This window comes from Hippichthys cyanospilos, chromosome 9 (genome assembly GCF_059441005.1).
Source record: "Hippichthys cyanospilos isolate Australia breed blue-spotted pipefish chromosome 9, RoL_Hcya_1.0, whole genome shotgun sequence".
Taxonomy (NCBI): domain Eukaryota; kingdom Metazoa; phylum Chordata; class Actinopteri; order Syngnathiformes; family Syngnathidae; genus Hippichthys; species Hippichthys cyanospilos.
This window is the reverse complement of record NC_142377.1, coordinates 13,202,318-13,219,069: the sequence shown is the minus strand read 5'-3', so window position 1 is coordinate 13,219,069 and position 16,752 is coordinate 13,202,318. Positions and strand designations below refer to the sequence as shown.

The following is a 16,752-nucleotide window of genomic DNA, read 5'->3' as shown; positions in this document are numbered from 1 at the left end:
CATTTATTTATGAAATATATACTTATGGGAGATTATGATTTTGATACATTTTGAAAACAAAAAACCAACATTTATTCAAAGATTCAATTCAAAAATAAATCCGAGCTGAGATTTGTCATTTATAGATTGATTAGAGTTCAAGTGCTCTCTTTTAAATAACGACTTGTCTTCATTTCCGCGAAAGCATCCTGTTTTATCTTGAATCCCAGCTTGCAGAGTTATCTAACTGATTTTTTTTCAAACGGGTTCCCAACCGATGAAGTTGTGCATGTTCAGCTTATTGGGACCACAGGACCCGAAGTGTGAGTGTGCTGCGGGCGACACACACGCTGGCCTGCGGTGTGAATAGTTTGTATACTAGACAGCTTCACTCTCCTCCCTCCACTCCTCCCTTTCCTTCCCTCCTTCAAGAGGGATGAACTCTAGAAGAAACCCCCACTGGGGCTCCCCCCCCCCCGCACACACATATACACACACATGCACACACTCCCAAACATGTCATGCCTTTGGCTTTATACACTCAGAGTATTACAATTGTTATTTTTTTCTCTCTTTGTTTGTTTCTTTTCAGCCCCCCGACTGAATACATTATGATTTTGTGAAGTTAAAGGGATGCTGCGCTCTATTTCACACATCTTATGAGCTCTCCCTCTGACCCACTCTTGTTTTCTTGTTTTGTTTTACCTGTCTTTCAACATCACGGCCGGGCACACAAACACACACTATAATGACACACTGCAGGGAGTAGAGTGGCACAATAACAGCCCGCTGAGCTCTCTCCACACCTTGAGACAATTACCCTCCCCGCCTCGCAGCACCCTGCCCCCTGTTGCTGCTTTGTGCAAAAGAGACACAAATACAGGGGAATGTCAAAGGAGAAGAAGCTTGATTTTCCTTCACTTTTCGAAAAGAAAAAAAAAAAAAGAGCCGCTACCTCACCAAGCGGGCCAAATTGTACGCGTTTGAGCCCTTTAAAACCTAAAACGCCCGCAAACTGGCCGATTCCGCCTCATACTTTGAGAAGAGGGTCACATTACAAGCGTTCACAATCAGGTTCTTCAGCTATTCATCTCGTCGTCATGTCTGACACAAACACACAGAGCGGAACAATGGCCTCTCTCTCTCTTTCTCTCTCCGGCTCGGCCGCAGATATTTGCACAAAGTCTCACTGCGACCATCAGAGAGCGCACAAATAAGTCACGAATGTGAGGAGCACGGCATTCATGAATGTTGGAATGTGCAGCCTACAGAGTGGCAATGGAAATATCTGCCTGTGTGCGCGCGCGCGATATTAGTAACTTGAGGCAGAGAGTGGGACTTGTGTGTTTTTCTTTGTGTCTGTCATCACAGGCACTCAGTTCAAGCATACACACATAGTTGCGCCTCGGCGCACACACTCGCGCGAGCGTACACACACACTACAAAGAGTGACTGAATTTATGTGATGAAACCACCAAAGGACATTGCGTTCATTACAGGGAAAAAAAGAAAACAAATGTTTCCTCATTATATCAATATGGTGACATGCTGAAATGTTTTTTAATGTCCACACAACATTCCGCAGCAAATCTCAGGACGAAAGAATTTTCCTGTTTGTACTGGATGATATACAGGGGATACTAAAAGTCTACACACCCTTGGTCGAATGCCGTGTTTTTGAGATATGAAAAAAAAGAGTAACACGATAAAGCATTTCAAAACTTTTTCCACCATTAATCTGACCTGTGGCATTAAAAAGTAAAAATAAAGAAATGAGATCATGTGGTTGCACAAGTGGGCACACCCTCTCTTAACAAGGACGCGGCTAAATTTTCAATGTACCAATCATGTTCAAATTCTTATTAAATGGGACTAAGCTGATACCTGTCACTAAATTCTTCTGATGAACTATTTTAATTTTCCCATCTTACACAATTTGTGCAGACGCGGACTGCTATTTTGATCAGTTCATAATTCCATCTTCTATACATTTTCAAAGCACCGAGTTTAACATCGTTTAGTCAGGCCATGTTTGGGGTTACTCGGGTACTTTAAATCATGGCAGGTATGTGGTTTGAATGTAAACGGTTAAGATCAGACTTTACCACATGCCGGTAATAAATTGGTCCACACAAAACGCTATGATTATTTTTACTTTCAGTTTAAAAATGGTTTTATAGTTTCATTGTTGTCTCGTTAACAGCGGAAAAAGCTCTTTGTTAATATGACAAAAACTCACACATGAACAGGGGTATGGAGACTTTTTATAGCAGCAGTTTGACTAAATATATTTGAAAAACCCAGGGCGTCCAACGGGATTAGGAATAAAAACTTTTTTTTTTTGCTGCCTGCATTGGGAAAATAAAAGACATCTTATTGTATTAGTGAATAGGCAGCCTCAAGCTTTTGAAGTAGATACTGTATGTGCTTACATCAAGTGCGGCAATGCTTCATCTCATTAGGGAATGCCGAGCATGGATTAATTAGCAAAATAAGGAGAGATCACTGCTGCTTTATTTGATGTAAAGGAATGGCCATGCGATCAGGATGGAAATCCTCACGAGAACCATTTCAAACAACCAAACCGGGACCTTGTTGGCATGTTAGCAATTAGTATTCAAAAGGCACCATCCATCAAGTAGCTTTATATCTCTCCACTGCGACCCATCGAGAATTGGGTGTCACGATGAATCAAAAGAGTGAGCTCACATTTGCAAAATAGCTAAGTGCGGTATCATAGCTGTTTTGCATATTTATTTCTTTAAACTCCTCCTTGATGCTGTTATGGTAAATTAGCTGGGATAGGGTTTTCAGTGACGCCAAAAGGAAATTGTGAATTTCAGCGACTATTGAATCTTGATAGAACTAGCCTAACTGCAATTACCGTTTACTGCCCGCTGCTATTTCCATCATCACCGCCACTAAATCTCAACCGAATGACTTAAGTACAAGTCCGACACATCTGTCTTTGTGTGTGTGATAAAGTACCGGGAGCGACATGTTCTAGATGTAATCACATGCTGCGAGCTACTAGCCTGGTGAAATATATGCTGCTATAGGCTCCACTTAACGACTGCAGATCAAATGATAACAGCTGCTCGGGGCGCGCGTACAATTACACGCACGCACACGCACACACACACACACAAATTGACAGGCATGTTGGGCCTGATGCCCATTTCAGAGGCTAGTGGCACACTAACATGCAGTGTAAAATATTTGAGTTGGACTGTGCCTGAGTTCCCACCTGGGTGCTGCCTTGTTCTTTTGCACGTCCCTGTCCACTGGGAGCGCTACAAGATTATGCGGCTGGCCGGGACATGACTTCAGACTGACTGCAGTAGGCTAATGTGGAAGCTACACCACGCGGGGGATGTTCAGGTGGGTGTCGGTTACACACTGTACTGGAAATGCACCTATTTATATTTGGAACAGTACATTTTAGACAATTTGGGATGCCAGGCCAATGAACTTTGATTTGGATGTGGGAAGTGGCAGCAGGAAAAGGAGAAAACGGGCCTAGCTTGTCAGACTATGATTGGAGATCCTCGTGCATGTGAATGTTTGATCAGTTTTGCTGTCTTTACATTAATTTTCAAGAAAAAATGACAAGAAAACATCAATAAATTATCTTTAAAAAAATCATAGGTGAAGATTGAAGAAAAACGGAGAGGTTTACAACAACTACAGTACAAAGAGCCCTTTTGCAAAAGGGGATAGAACATGTTGTTATATTGTAGAATCTACTTTTGTTGTTTTGAATTGTTCTAACTAGGACTGGGTCATAAATTTGAAGCTAGATCATTAAATTGAGATTCTGCAAAAGTGGTTAACAAGACATGTTCACAATAGGTGCAAAACTATTTAATTGTGTAATTTTTCTACAATGACTCCTTTTAGTACCAATCATTTTTGACATACCTCTTGGTTTAGTTAAAGTGACAACAACATTGTTTATTTTTATTTTCTTCAAATTTATACTTTTAAAAACACATTTTTTCACTTGCTGTTGACTGAAAAAATGACATCACAGGTGGGGAAGCTAGGGTAACGACCAATAAATTGTGGTTAGGCCACAATTGAGCATATGCACAAGGAATGAATGTTAAGTTTAATTTGAAATCATAATTTTTCTCTGAATATTTTCTACAAGATTGTTTTTTTTTAATAAATCATACTTTTGTTTGTTGGGTTTATTCCTTCCAATAAAACCACATTAAATCATAATTACCCAGGATGATTGAAGAAAATCTAGATTTAGTTTTTGGCCATATCCCCCAGCCCTGGTTCTAACCGTATAAAATTTCTAAGTCTGGGTACTCTATCTCATAGTCATCCAAATGGATTTATCTTGTTTTGGAAAAGGGTTCTTCTTGTGGGACTTTCCTTTTAAAGTGTGAAATGACTGAGCAAATCTGTATATCCGTGGATCAAACAGTCATATGGCAACTACAAAACAACTTTTTCTATTCACATTTGAATTTAATAGATTGAAACTAATGGATTTCTTGGTAAGTCCATGACGAGTAAAAAAATATCACTGTTCAACAAACAAACATCTTCAACTTTGCATTTAATCTCGTCTGCTCATACGGGCCATTACTTTTGACTGGCATCCAGTAATTAGGAGGGAACTCTTGAAGTTGAAAAACTCCAGGATCAGTCAGCATTTTTTCCCAGAACCACAAGAGCCAAGGCAGATCTCCTTTGTGCAAAACTTGCTGTAAGGGATAGCTTTACCACTCTTTTGACTAACACAATACAGATGTAGTGGTTTGTGATGTTCAAACGTGGAATACAAAAAGTTTTGAAGTTTGCTCAATGAATTGGATCAGTCATCCCACTAAAAATGCACATTAGACGTTGCACCATTTCCTTGCATATATATTTGTTCGGAAAAAATACACCTTTGTAAAAGAGTGTAGAAAAAATGTGTTGTCTTGTTGGTCTAAACACAAAGCCCCAAATCTTTGATTGGCAATAAAGGCAAAGATAGTGTCATGAGTTGTTTCAATGAATTAAGCGCAACAATATTCTGCAAACAGTATGGATTATTAAAGCAAAACTCTGAAAAAGGTTGAAGGTTAAGTAAAAGCCCAAGTCGTATGGAATGTGAAGAAATCATTTGTATTACATCTCTATGGGCGCTTGCGCGCCTGCATTACGGAAGTACAATAGCACCACCTGTGGCTCAAACGAAGCAATTTCATGCTTGAGTTCAAAGCTCAACTGCATTGTTTTTATGGACCTTAAAAAACTGCAGGTCAAACAAAGAGTCACACCCAAATTTAGGCCTCAGAATTGCTGTACAACTCTCTGAAATTGAGAGGAATTCCAGTGTTGTTCACACAGCACAGACAGGCCGCACGCAGTGTCATGTGCAGGACTGTGTGACAGAGATTAAAATTGCCAATTCATCACACATTTTATAGTTACAAACAGAATCTGGCTGTGTTTTTGAGAAGGTTATAGATACTGACTGGAATTTAGAGTTTTTCTTTGAACATCCATGGATCCATCCATCTTTAATGCTTGATCTCATTAAGATCGCCAGTAAACTATTCCTGCTGACTTTAGGCGCCGGCCAATCGAAATGCGCATCAAGACACTGCGCCGTGTTGAATTTGCATTGTAAATTACATTGAAACATAGAGAGCATTTTCTATAATTCAAGTTCATAAACAAAAATTGAATTCAGGCGATTACTTACACAATGCCGCCATCTCTTTGGGAAGGTCCGCCCCAAAGCGACCAAAAAGGTTGCTGCTGGCCAAAAGGTCAAAGGGGGAGTGGCTCCTCATGGCGTTGAAGGGGAACGGGTACATGGCGCGAGGGAAGCCGGCCATATGACGCAATTGATGCTCCCTGTTGGTTGCCATGGTAACACTCAAAAGCCGCCGGTGGACGCCTGGGGATTTTTAGCTGACGTTTCTCGACGTCTCGGTGGTGGTCACGGACTGCGGGTGAATTCGAAAGGGGCCGGTGCCATTCAGCCCTTCAAGGTGCTGGTTTCTCCCAGGTTGGGATGTGGATGGGGACGGGGGGGTGGGGAGGGATGGATGCTGAGGGCCTCCCTGGAACCAAGCGACAGAGCCTGCCCGCAATCTATAGAGGACAGAAGAAGAAAAAAAGACCAGTTAGATAGCGCAGTAAGAGGAAGGTTTCTCCGCAACTTACCAATTGAAATAGTGTGAAAAACAAGCTCGCTGCTAAAGAACAAAAAGAGGCTCGTGAGGAAAAAGCGGGAAAAGAAACAGCCTTTCTTTCATGCTGTTTCCCAAGTGGTGTAATGATTTCAGGCAATGCCATATGATTTCAATCAGCACAACTGTATTATAAAGGGTCTCTGTGTTCCCCCTGCCAGTCTGCCAGCATCATGGGTAAAATTAACCCCTTGCAACAACGCGCGCACACACACACACACAAAAATAAGTCGTGCTCATCGTACCCCACAGGAAGACTTCTGTGCTTTCGCTTTGCTCAAGGTCGCCGCAATCTCATCCCACCTTTTCTGTCTTTTTGGACTCCCGCTGTGCTTCAGTGACCCGCTGGAAAAGTTATACGAGGGCTGCCCTCTCTTGTTTCTTTCTCATTCCCTTCAGTGATTTCACGAGTGGGCGGGGCTTAGGTCTCTGTGGTAGAGCTGTGGTAAATACAGCTCAGCCAAAGAATGTCTTGTTGTTTTGGGCCTGCTTCAGCTTGCGAATCAAACACACACGCGCGCACACACACGCAGGCCGAGGGAGGGAGATCTGAATATACAAATGTCTTCCACTTAAGTACAAAGAAGAATAAACTGAATCAGCAGGCAAAAAGGCAAAAATAGGCAGAGTCGTTGAAGTCAAGGCAAAACCCTGTTTGGCTGCCTTATCACAGGTATACGCCATCACATATAGCCGCTTGTCACTTCCAGCGGCTCAACTCATACTTGTTTAAAAAGAAAACGGTTCCATATGTGCAGAAAAACATACACACGCATACCTGTTAATGTGGCTGGAATACATTTCACAAAGCGCCACTGTCAGAATATTTTAGTCTTGCACTTCACACTTTAAAGGCATAATGGTTTCAGTGCGGTCCAACAAAACAACGCTTCACTTACTCTGAATAATGTGCAGGACCTCAGTTTGGAAATTTTTTCAGGACTCGCTTTTTTTCCTAAAGATTACATATAAATTGACACCCATTTTGGAATTAGTTTTACTCCCACCTACAGGACAGGAGGGGAACAGTAATGACACTGTTTTATTTCAACCAATGAGAGGTAGAAGTAAAATCCGTTCTTCTTCAAAAGCTTTAAACAAACATACCATAACACTCATATACCAAAAACAGCTCTGAAAATAATGTTTTCTGAACATGAATAATAATAAAGTGCAAGGGGTAACATTAGAATGACAAATCAGCAGTTGTCATTACAGTAAAATTCTTTTCCTATTTCTTCCCCCGCTCTCTCACACACAAAGTCAGCACAGTCAATGTTGTTTTTAAAGTCATATTTCCCATATTGACATATTTCTGTAACTGCTCGGCTTCGTTGCGGTTTTTCTTCGCCACGAGGGCCAGTTGGGGAGAGTCCCTGCAACTATTTCCACAAAGAATCTGTCTGTTTTGCGATCAAAGAATGTCAAACGCCGTTTGGACAAAGTAGACAGTCAATTAAGAAAAAAATTATACATACACGCGCTTGCACATGTGCAGAGTGCCACATTCAACAAACGTTAACATACATATGCCTGCATATGAGAAGAACAGCGGCACATGCAAGCAGAGACATGTAGCCCGCAGAAGTGAATGTACACAGATGTTCTGCACATTTAACCCTTTGGGGTCAGAGACCCCCCCCCCTCCCCCCACCACCACCAAAATTGGATGACTACAGTAAGTCATATGACATGGGTTCTTTGTTCAACACAACCTGTTTTTTTTTAATCTTACACGCTGGTTCGAAAATATGATAGTGTAGAGCAAAGCCAAAAGAAACTACTAAAATGGAGTTTCAATTCAAGTGACTTTCAACACAAGAAGCTACATAAATATTGATCAACGTGTCAAATACTTGCTTTTCCAGGCATCGCTATGGACAAACCCGAGAGGGTTAATCACGTTCGGGGGCAAACGATCGAGTGGAAAATTCACACAAGCCCAAGTATCATTGAAAGTTGCAATTGAGCTTGAAGAACGAAGGAGTAAATATAGGACAGAGAATCGCTCCACAGATGTAGCCTTTGGGTCACCCAGGTTTATGTAGACTCTTTTAAAAATCAAACTCAAAAAGACTCCAAAGTCAAGTATGAAAGCCAGATGTGTAAAAGTTTGCCATGGAGGGGGGAAAAAATCTAGTGTTGATAGCTGAAAAAAAAAAAAAAGATGGCAAAAGAGAGCATGAGGAATACGGTATGGAGTTCCAAGCATCTGGCTGGCCATGTGTGAGAGTGGAGTGCTATTAATTAGAGGCACATTGGAAAATGAATTAATAAGAGAAAGAAGGGACTGTAGTGAAACAGCATGGGGCAACAAGAAAGCAGACAGAGTCGTTACTGAAAGCAAACATAAAAATAAAGAAACAGTTTTATTCCTGCTAATAAACTATGAAATAATGCGCGCCTACGCCAAGGAATGGTTTCTTTCTCTAATGAGTAACACCCTCCGCCCCCACGTTGCGCCTCCGGGGGGAATACACCTTGGGTAGGGCAACAAAAGTGGCGCTGTGTCTCCGGGCCTCCGGGCCTCAATGCTGCTTTTATGAGCGCAGGCTGGGTCAGGTCAGACTGGGTCACCTGGTCCCGGTCCTGCTGACACGCACGCACACATATGCATAAAGTGGCGCTGCCTTTTCCCAGACAATGGGGATTAAAAACAGCTTCGGTGTAAAAACGATGAATGGGGCTTTCCATCGGAGCGTCTTTTCCAACAAGTTGCTACATAAGTTACCATCAGTTCTGCTTATTTTCACTCGATTTCCACATCTAAACAGTTGAAATGACATAAACTTTTTCAATCACATGTTCCGCCGTTTGCGAGGCGAGTCATCTGGATCTAGTTATCCTTTGTAAATGTGACTGGATTTTATAGTTTTTCCAAATCAGCTTGTGGTTACTGTTATGAAACGCACACGGTCATTACTGGGAGTCACACTGGTAACGTGTCCCAACCACTGTTTCAAGTCAGTTTCATTAATGCCCGCTTCCAAACAAGAACCGTCAAATAACAGAAAAACAATCCAATCTACATCACTGCATCAAAGCACATTTCTGCTAAAACCACAGAAAAATAAACATTTAAGTCTGCTACTTTTCATTTGTCTGGCGCAAGATTTTGACCAAAGCCGGCTCTCATGGCAATTTGGAGTTTACTACCTTGGCCACTTTGACACGCAGACGGGAGGAGTCAACGCTTTAGCCGCCAGCCGTTCAGGCTTCCATGTCAGGGCTCATTAGCGGACACGGAGGACCACTGGCACTTGGATTCCTTCGCTAAATGATGGGATTTGCTTTTGAAAATGTTACCTCCGCCCCTCCCAAAACGTGTATTTGACTTGCCGTGACCAATACACACAGCGATAAACTTGTCAACACATGGTCCGAAAACAAAGAGGACAATGCCAAATAGTGAACGTACTGCACACAAACACAACAGATCTGCGTTACAACATCACGTCTTGTAATAAACACTGCTTGATCACGTTGGCGTGCTGCAAGTTTGTACAAAGACTGCTCACAAAACAATATACCGAGCGTTCACACTCTTGAAGAAAAATAGCGTAGGAGCAGTTCTGTTCAGTTTAGCACACAATATTTACAGTTTCCATGGTCAGTACTTGTGAATTGTCCCAAAATAACTTATAAACCATTCTGTGGCACCCTCCATTTTGGTTCCAACCGCAGTCGTACAGTGGAAATAGAACAGAATCATCACTTTTGACAAGTGTGGAAAGAAAAGGACACAAAATGCGCATTTTCTCAAAACCTGTCGTCTTGTAATTTATTCCATGCTACAGTAATTGTCCTTTGATTACTGTCACGCTACCAACTGTACCATGAAAAGCAGAACTAACACTACCACTTTGTGGAAAAGCAGCTTTTCCACTGCAGCAAGCAATCTGGGTAATGCCCTGGCATGGCTATTGACACAAGCGCACTTTAAAAAAATATGATGAGAAATAAACATACTTTTATTCAATATTTAGACACAACATACAATATTCTGTTGGCCTTGAGTGTTGCTATTAAATGCAAAAATGGCAATCTCAACAATAAAAATAAATTTATAACGTTACTTTCCAATGAAGTTGCCATTTTGAACATCTGCTTTGCTCTGTGACAGTGAAAACATGAATTTGGTCAAATGCTTTGTCAATAATTATTGCAACAGCTTATTTTAAGAGTTTTTGGTTTTGCTTTCTTGTAGCTACACACACTTGTCTGACACGTGCACCCACGCGGCCATCTTTACAAATTTTTAGTCCCATTTAGCAAACATGACGTCAAATGACAACAATAAAGCAATTTCATGTGACTTGGGTTGAAGTGGTAAAATGGTGTTAATGGCAGAACACAGATATAATGCTTACAATGACTGGATGGCCTTCAGTGTTTATGAAGTAGAACCATTGGGGACAAATTCATTGCTTCAGACTGGACAATGGTGGTCTTTATGTAGTTTGACCATGTGGTTGATTTGTACTCAGTTATCATATCCTACGGATTGCGTAGAGATGAGACACCATCTTTAAAAGTGCATACATCCTCATTTGTGTCAGAGTTTTGAAGCTATGTTCTTTTTTAGAGACAGACTGAACTTAAAATGTTTCTGCTTCTTGACGTTTAAGTTGTGGTTATTTCCCAAAATGGTAAAAGTATGTTTAACAGCAATGTGCTCCAGGCTTAATTGGCTTTGTTGCTTACGTATTTTCTTGGTTCTTTTGCGCTTTGTGTATCTGCTGCGGATTATTTTTTGAACAATGAAAACTACGGTAATCAATGGAAAAGCAAAACATTTAAGTGACCTTGCAGGCATTGGCAAAATTATTAAACCACCATACTATCTTCAGTTTATTCTTAATTTTTAAATATTTGGTACAACTAAAGATATATTTGTTTGGACCAACATAAAGATGGGCTAAAAAACAAACAGTTTAATTGAAGAGCCCATATTTTGTTTAGTTTACCCGAAATCACTTGAGTTTTTCATTCAACAGCAACATTGGTGTTTATGTGTATCCATCCATCCATCCATCCATCCATCCATCCATCCATCCATCCATCAAGCCATCTATCATATACAATACTAGGTAGTGCACCTTTAGCGGTACCGGCATTGACAAATTAACAACAAATAAATAAAGAAATAAAAGATGATCTATTTTTTTCCTCCGTTAATGTTCATTACACACAAGGAGTGTTCTGCGTAAGATAAAAGCCACATGTAACATGCATTTTCTTATGTCAGTGTTGAGGTTGGGGACCCAAATGCAGGGAAGCCAGGCATCAAGAAGAACTCTCATAAACGCAGTTTAATGAAACAAAAATGTAAACGAGGTACTTGCAATCTCAAAAATACAAGACAACATGGTAACAAAAGCAATTAGCACCTTAACAATCAAAACTTGACCACGGGAATTGACAATGAACTGTCAAGAACCAAACACCAGCAATGTGGGAAAAGACATGACAAAACTCAAATCTGAATTTAAACAAAACCAAATCCAGATCATGACAGCTTATTCCAGAAGCCCTTTTTAAAACCACATATTTTTTATTTTTTAAAAGGGCTTCAGTCAGAGAGGGAAGCACAAAAGACCAATTAAAAATAAGGAAGAAACCAGACAATATTCTATAAACACACCAACCAAAATCACAATCAAATGTGCCATATCTCTCGATATGGGCAAATGCATAGGAGATATAGCCAACATCCCACGATACTGCAAAACAGAAACCAATTGGCTGGGAGGACCGGCTCACCTGCGACCCTCAATAGGGTAAAAAAAAAAAAAAAAATGGATGGTTGGATTGACTATGCAAAACTAGCTGCCTCAAATAGCCCGGCATTGCAATTATTTATTCCCAGTACTCCACACAAGTCCAGCAAAAAGATGAATGTGTCAATTATATAATTAATTGATCATTGAAAGTATTTGGCATGTCAAAATGACTCGAAATATGCTGTTGTTACACTTCATTGGTTTGAAATTTGCTGTTACCCTGGCAAGGACTTTGATAAATGAGTGCCATATTTTTTTCAAGCACTGAATGCTACATAAATCAAGCACGCTCCACGAAAAACAGGACTACTTGGATCTTGGAATTACGCAACGTAAATGGGGATGATGTGGATGACCGTGATGTTTTACAAAACACACAATGTTGTCATTATGTGGAGTCAAGCCTGTGGGCTGCTCAAGGTCTCTAGGTCGATAGCGGGGTCAGCTTCTGTAGCTCCAGGCCTCCTAGTCCGGCCATGGGTCAGGCCTAATTGAGGCATTTGCTAGGCAGCTTTTCATTTAGTATTTAAGTGAAAAGTGAGTCTAAACTCCCATCAACCCCCACGCACGCACCCACACAGTCTGCAACTCGAGATAGAAGATTAGAATTGCATTTTAAAGGACTTGTAGCCAGCGCTGAGCACAGAACATCCCCAGGCCACAATTGAACACACATTGTGAGCTTCTTTCAATGCACTGGCACACACAAAAAAGCAGCAATTCAAGTGACTTCCAAATCTCTGAAGCCAATTAGGCATGCATGACTCTCACAATATCTCTCTAAATAATTCCATGGACATAGTGTAATACTGTGGACAACCAGAAAACATTTGGTGTGTTGAGGACGCTCAAGTCTCTGGTTTCTGCTTATTGTACAACAACAAATAAAAAGACAACTCCTGACACACAAAAAAAGTGAGGGGTTTCCATGTCACATGATTTAACCAACAACAGATGCATCCATCTTTATTTTATAGATCTCAGAGATGAGTCGCTCAGATGGTTCGGTTTGCAGCTCAGTCAACAATGGTTACTTATACAACTAGCAGAGGAGACAATAAAAAAATATACCGTAAAGCAGCTGTCCTCAGTAGGTAGAATTGTATTTGGATCCAGACAAATATATTAGCATAGGTACGCTACTATGTGACAGGTCTGAGTCAATTCAAAGTGCCCATTCAGAGCTTTACAAGTGGAGCGAGTGGAAGTTTACCATGCCAGGCACATAGCATGAAGCTAGTTTACTGTAAACAGGTAATGTTGTGCTATTTGGTTATATGGGCGTTATTATTGTCATAAAAACAACAGCAATGCAACCGAAAATGCACACGCTCAAGTCTTTTTCTGTATTAAGTTAGTTCCATTTTAAAATTGTACATACCTTTTTTAAGGGTTGGAATCACTAAAATAATTGGAACTGAATTAACATTGGATATTTGCTTTACTTTTGCGTGCAATAGACTGATCTTTTAATTGCTAATGTAACTTCATCTTCAGCATGACCAGTGTTTACTCATAACGATTTATGCCTCTGCTGTCACCATGACGAATACTGACATGATGATAAATTGATATGACAGAAATACGAAAGAGGCATGGCAGGACAGCTCAACAATATAGTGTCAGGGGGCTGACCTGGATAGCTTGGGGTTAGGGCACTTACGCTTCCTCATCAATCATTCAAAGGCAGCATTAAAAACATCGTGGCACAAAGCCACACAATGCAAATTGGTAGTGATTGAACAAGACTCATGATCTCCACAACCTAACCTAAATTTTCCTAAATTTACATAACGTTCAGGAGAGGTCGAGAGACCGACTGCGTACAAACTCAGTTGTACGAGACTTATTTGCCCATTGTTATGGGAGTGGGGCGATCCATCAAGTTGGTCAGGTAGACGCATAGCCTCACCTGGCTGACCACATCAAAACGTATTGCCTTCTATTGTCATTCTTTAAAGGTTTGGAATCCATTTCAGCACAGAGTTGATCTTTCAGCATCATTGAATCAGAGGTCAAGCATGTGAATCCATCACTGGCGCAAACCGAGACACGCTAACACCCATGCGAGACTTCATCCGCTCACATGGAGTGGCCCTCAAGTGCATGCGAGTGCCCAACGGCTTTCATTCCCCTCTTTGGATGTTCTTTTCTCTTTGCCCTGTTCTCAATTAAAAAGTGGTCCTCAGGAAAGCCAAGCTCTGCACTCGTGCTGTCCCAACAACACAAAGAGAAACATCTTCACTCATGCTCTGACATGTCTGTCTTTCCTTACAGGGGCGCTGATACACACTCAAGCTTGAAAAGAAAATTCAGATCATGCTAAAAACAAGACTACAAGTCAAACTTACCAGATGTTTGGAGTCGGGCACAGTCTGCTTGCTGTTTGCTTGTTTTTTTGGTCTTTTTTTTTTTTTTTAAACAAGGCTAAAAGTCAGAAAAGGAATGAGCAGAGCTGAAAAGTTGTGAAGTTTCTCTCACGGTGATGACTGACTTTAGCCTGTTGCATTCCGCCTCGCTCTCTCCTTTTCCCGTCTCTCTCTCCCTCTCTCTTGAAGTCATAGTGTGCTTTGATTCACAAACCCTGCCTCTGTCACGTGATCCAAAACCTCAAATATACAGTGCATTTTTTTTGCCAGCCACAAAATGCCCGTAGGAAGGGAGAATGGGGTCCACATGGCTTAGGTTTCATTGCCCCACACCCACACACGCACATTTTTTTCCATAGCCTTTGTCTCATATCACGTTTTACTTTTTCCCTATACGCTGTGTCATCAGCAAACAATATTTTTTTGAGTTTTGGCTCTTTGGCACTCTCCAAGTTTAGTCCACACATGGTCGAATTAATGAAACACACAAATGAACATGGCGGCAAGGCTCGATGATAGAGCGGCCGCTCCAGCTGAGAGGCTGTGGGTTCGATCCCCCGACCATCATGACCATGTCAAAGTGTCCTTGAGCAAGACGCCTGCATGAACCCCCAGTTGCTCCTGAGGTGACTAGGTAGTGTAAAGCGCTTTGAGTACTATAATAGTAATATAAGCGAAAGTCCATCTACCATTTACTTGCTAAACTGGGCTCACTATTAGGCATCACGCTATCACTATCAGTCCTGAGTAGGAAGCAAGGGGGCATCTTAAGTTTATAATGCTGTAAGAAATCTGAGATTCTTGGTTTACAATGTGTAGGCACTTCATTTATGTAAACTACGAATGGTCAATCAGCTCACGTCTTCTTGTGAGTCAGGAGGAAGTAAAGGAGTGTTTTCAATAGTTGAAAAGTGTATTCAAAGGATTGTTACAGTGGCTAATAGATATCACAACAAATATTACCTCTAAGAAAGCGTTCATTGGTTGCTTGGCTTGTACATGAAGGACATCACATCGTAAAGTGGACTGTCTGGTCACACGTCTTTTATCATTCCTTTTGTTCACATTTCTCACACCTTAATGCAAATTCAAAAGCTTTCAAATGATGAAAACCCAACAGCATTTTCATGAATTTCAAACACTTGTGGGAATCCTGCTTTGTATCACATTTGCATAAAATATTCATATGAATGCCAATCCAGTGAGACTTTCATATGACAAAGAGCATAGGAAATTGGGTAACTGATCCACATGTAGTCATAAATTAGAATTATATGAAAAATATTCAAAAGATTGCAAATTTACTTATAAACTCATCATGATTATGCATAGTTTTGCTATAAATATTCTAGACAACTGCGTTAAACCGCGAAAAGCAAAACTACCATGAGTTCTTTCTCGTATTGCCAAGCCTGTCTTAATGGTTTCCTGTCGAAATGAGTTCAAGTGTTCTCTTCTTGTTGTGGAGTTTCATGATCAAACCGGTAAGTGCCTGGTATGGAATCATTAAACGCAGCCCCATGATGAGATCAAACCAGACCCGTCGGCCCCTCAGGGTTTGGGCTACCTGCTTCTTCATGTCTCAGACAAAACCGTCTGCTACTATCTGACTAAACACTCACAGTTTGGCAACGCCAACCACAACCGGCCCATAAAAAAAAACAATGATCGGCAACAGGCGGGATGTCTTGCGTTCTTTAATCTACCTCATAGGCTTTTGAAAGATGCCGTCACAGTATCGATTCAAAAGAATACATTGGCTTATGAAATGTGTCCTAAATAAAATATTCATTTCGACAACACTTCAAACACAGGGGCTGAAAATGTGTTTTTAACACAATATGACAGACAGATAACTGACAATCTTTACTCGACGCTCCTCTCTGAGCACGTTCAGATTATGGTCATTCGGGGGTGCTGGTGGCCTCCAGTCCCTCATACGTACCTGTGGAATGCTGAGATTTTGCTCTTCATGGAGGTCCAAGTCTGTACTTCAGCTCACAGATGGCACATGGACATCTTCCTACTGCAGTGATACACTGGACAATTTTGGCCTTAGATGGTGGACGAGAGGCCGTCATCAGCACTGACAACAAAACTGGCAGATGCTTTTGGGCAAACTGCACAAGCACCTACTTCACTTTTTCCATCCTTGAAAAGCAGCTTCCTTTTAGACATCATTACCTTTGTATTCCTTTGACAAATTTAAGTGCTTTTATACATGAATGGGACTATGCCTGGGGCAAAAGCAAATCATTAGAAAATTACTTAATGTAATTTTATGTCGTTTGTATAGGCTCATTTTTATTTGTGAGGCTAATTGATTTTAATCGTTTAGAACACTTCTGGGAACGCATCTGTTTTAAATGTCCACATAAATTTATGACCGGATTTATTATATCTTTTTTTTTATATACA

The 16,752-nt window shown here is 40.9% G+C and overlaps 1 protein-coding gene across 4 annotated transcripts in view; it reads right to left on the bottom strand.

Annotated features, from left to right (window-relative positions):
- rargb (retinoic acid receptor, gamma b) overlaps positions 1 to 16,752 on the bottom strand; it is a 56,006-nt gene that overhangs the window by 15,440 nt on the left and 23,814 nt on the right. Inside the window, exons 1-2 of one of the 4 annotated variants that reach the window (XM_088423722.1) lie at positions 16,280 to 16,438; positions 5,690 to 6,084 (exon numbers count right to left, since the gene is read on the bottom strand). In XM_088423722.1, coding sequence (XP_088279848.1) covers positions 5,690 to 5,858 — 169 coding nt within the window. In that variant the 5' untranslated portion in view covers positions 5,859 to 6,084; positions 16,280 to 16,438. Of the gene's footprint in view, positions 1 to 5,689; positions 6,085 to 14,316; positions 14,451 to 16,279; positions 16,439 to 16,752 lie in introns of those variants that run through there. The other 3 variants (XM_088423727.1, XM_088423724.1, XM_088423723.1) reach the window with 3 other exon arrangements.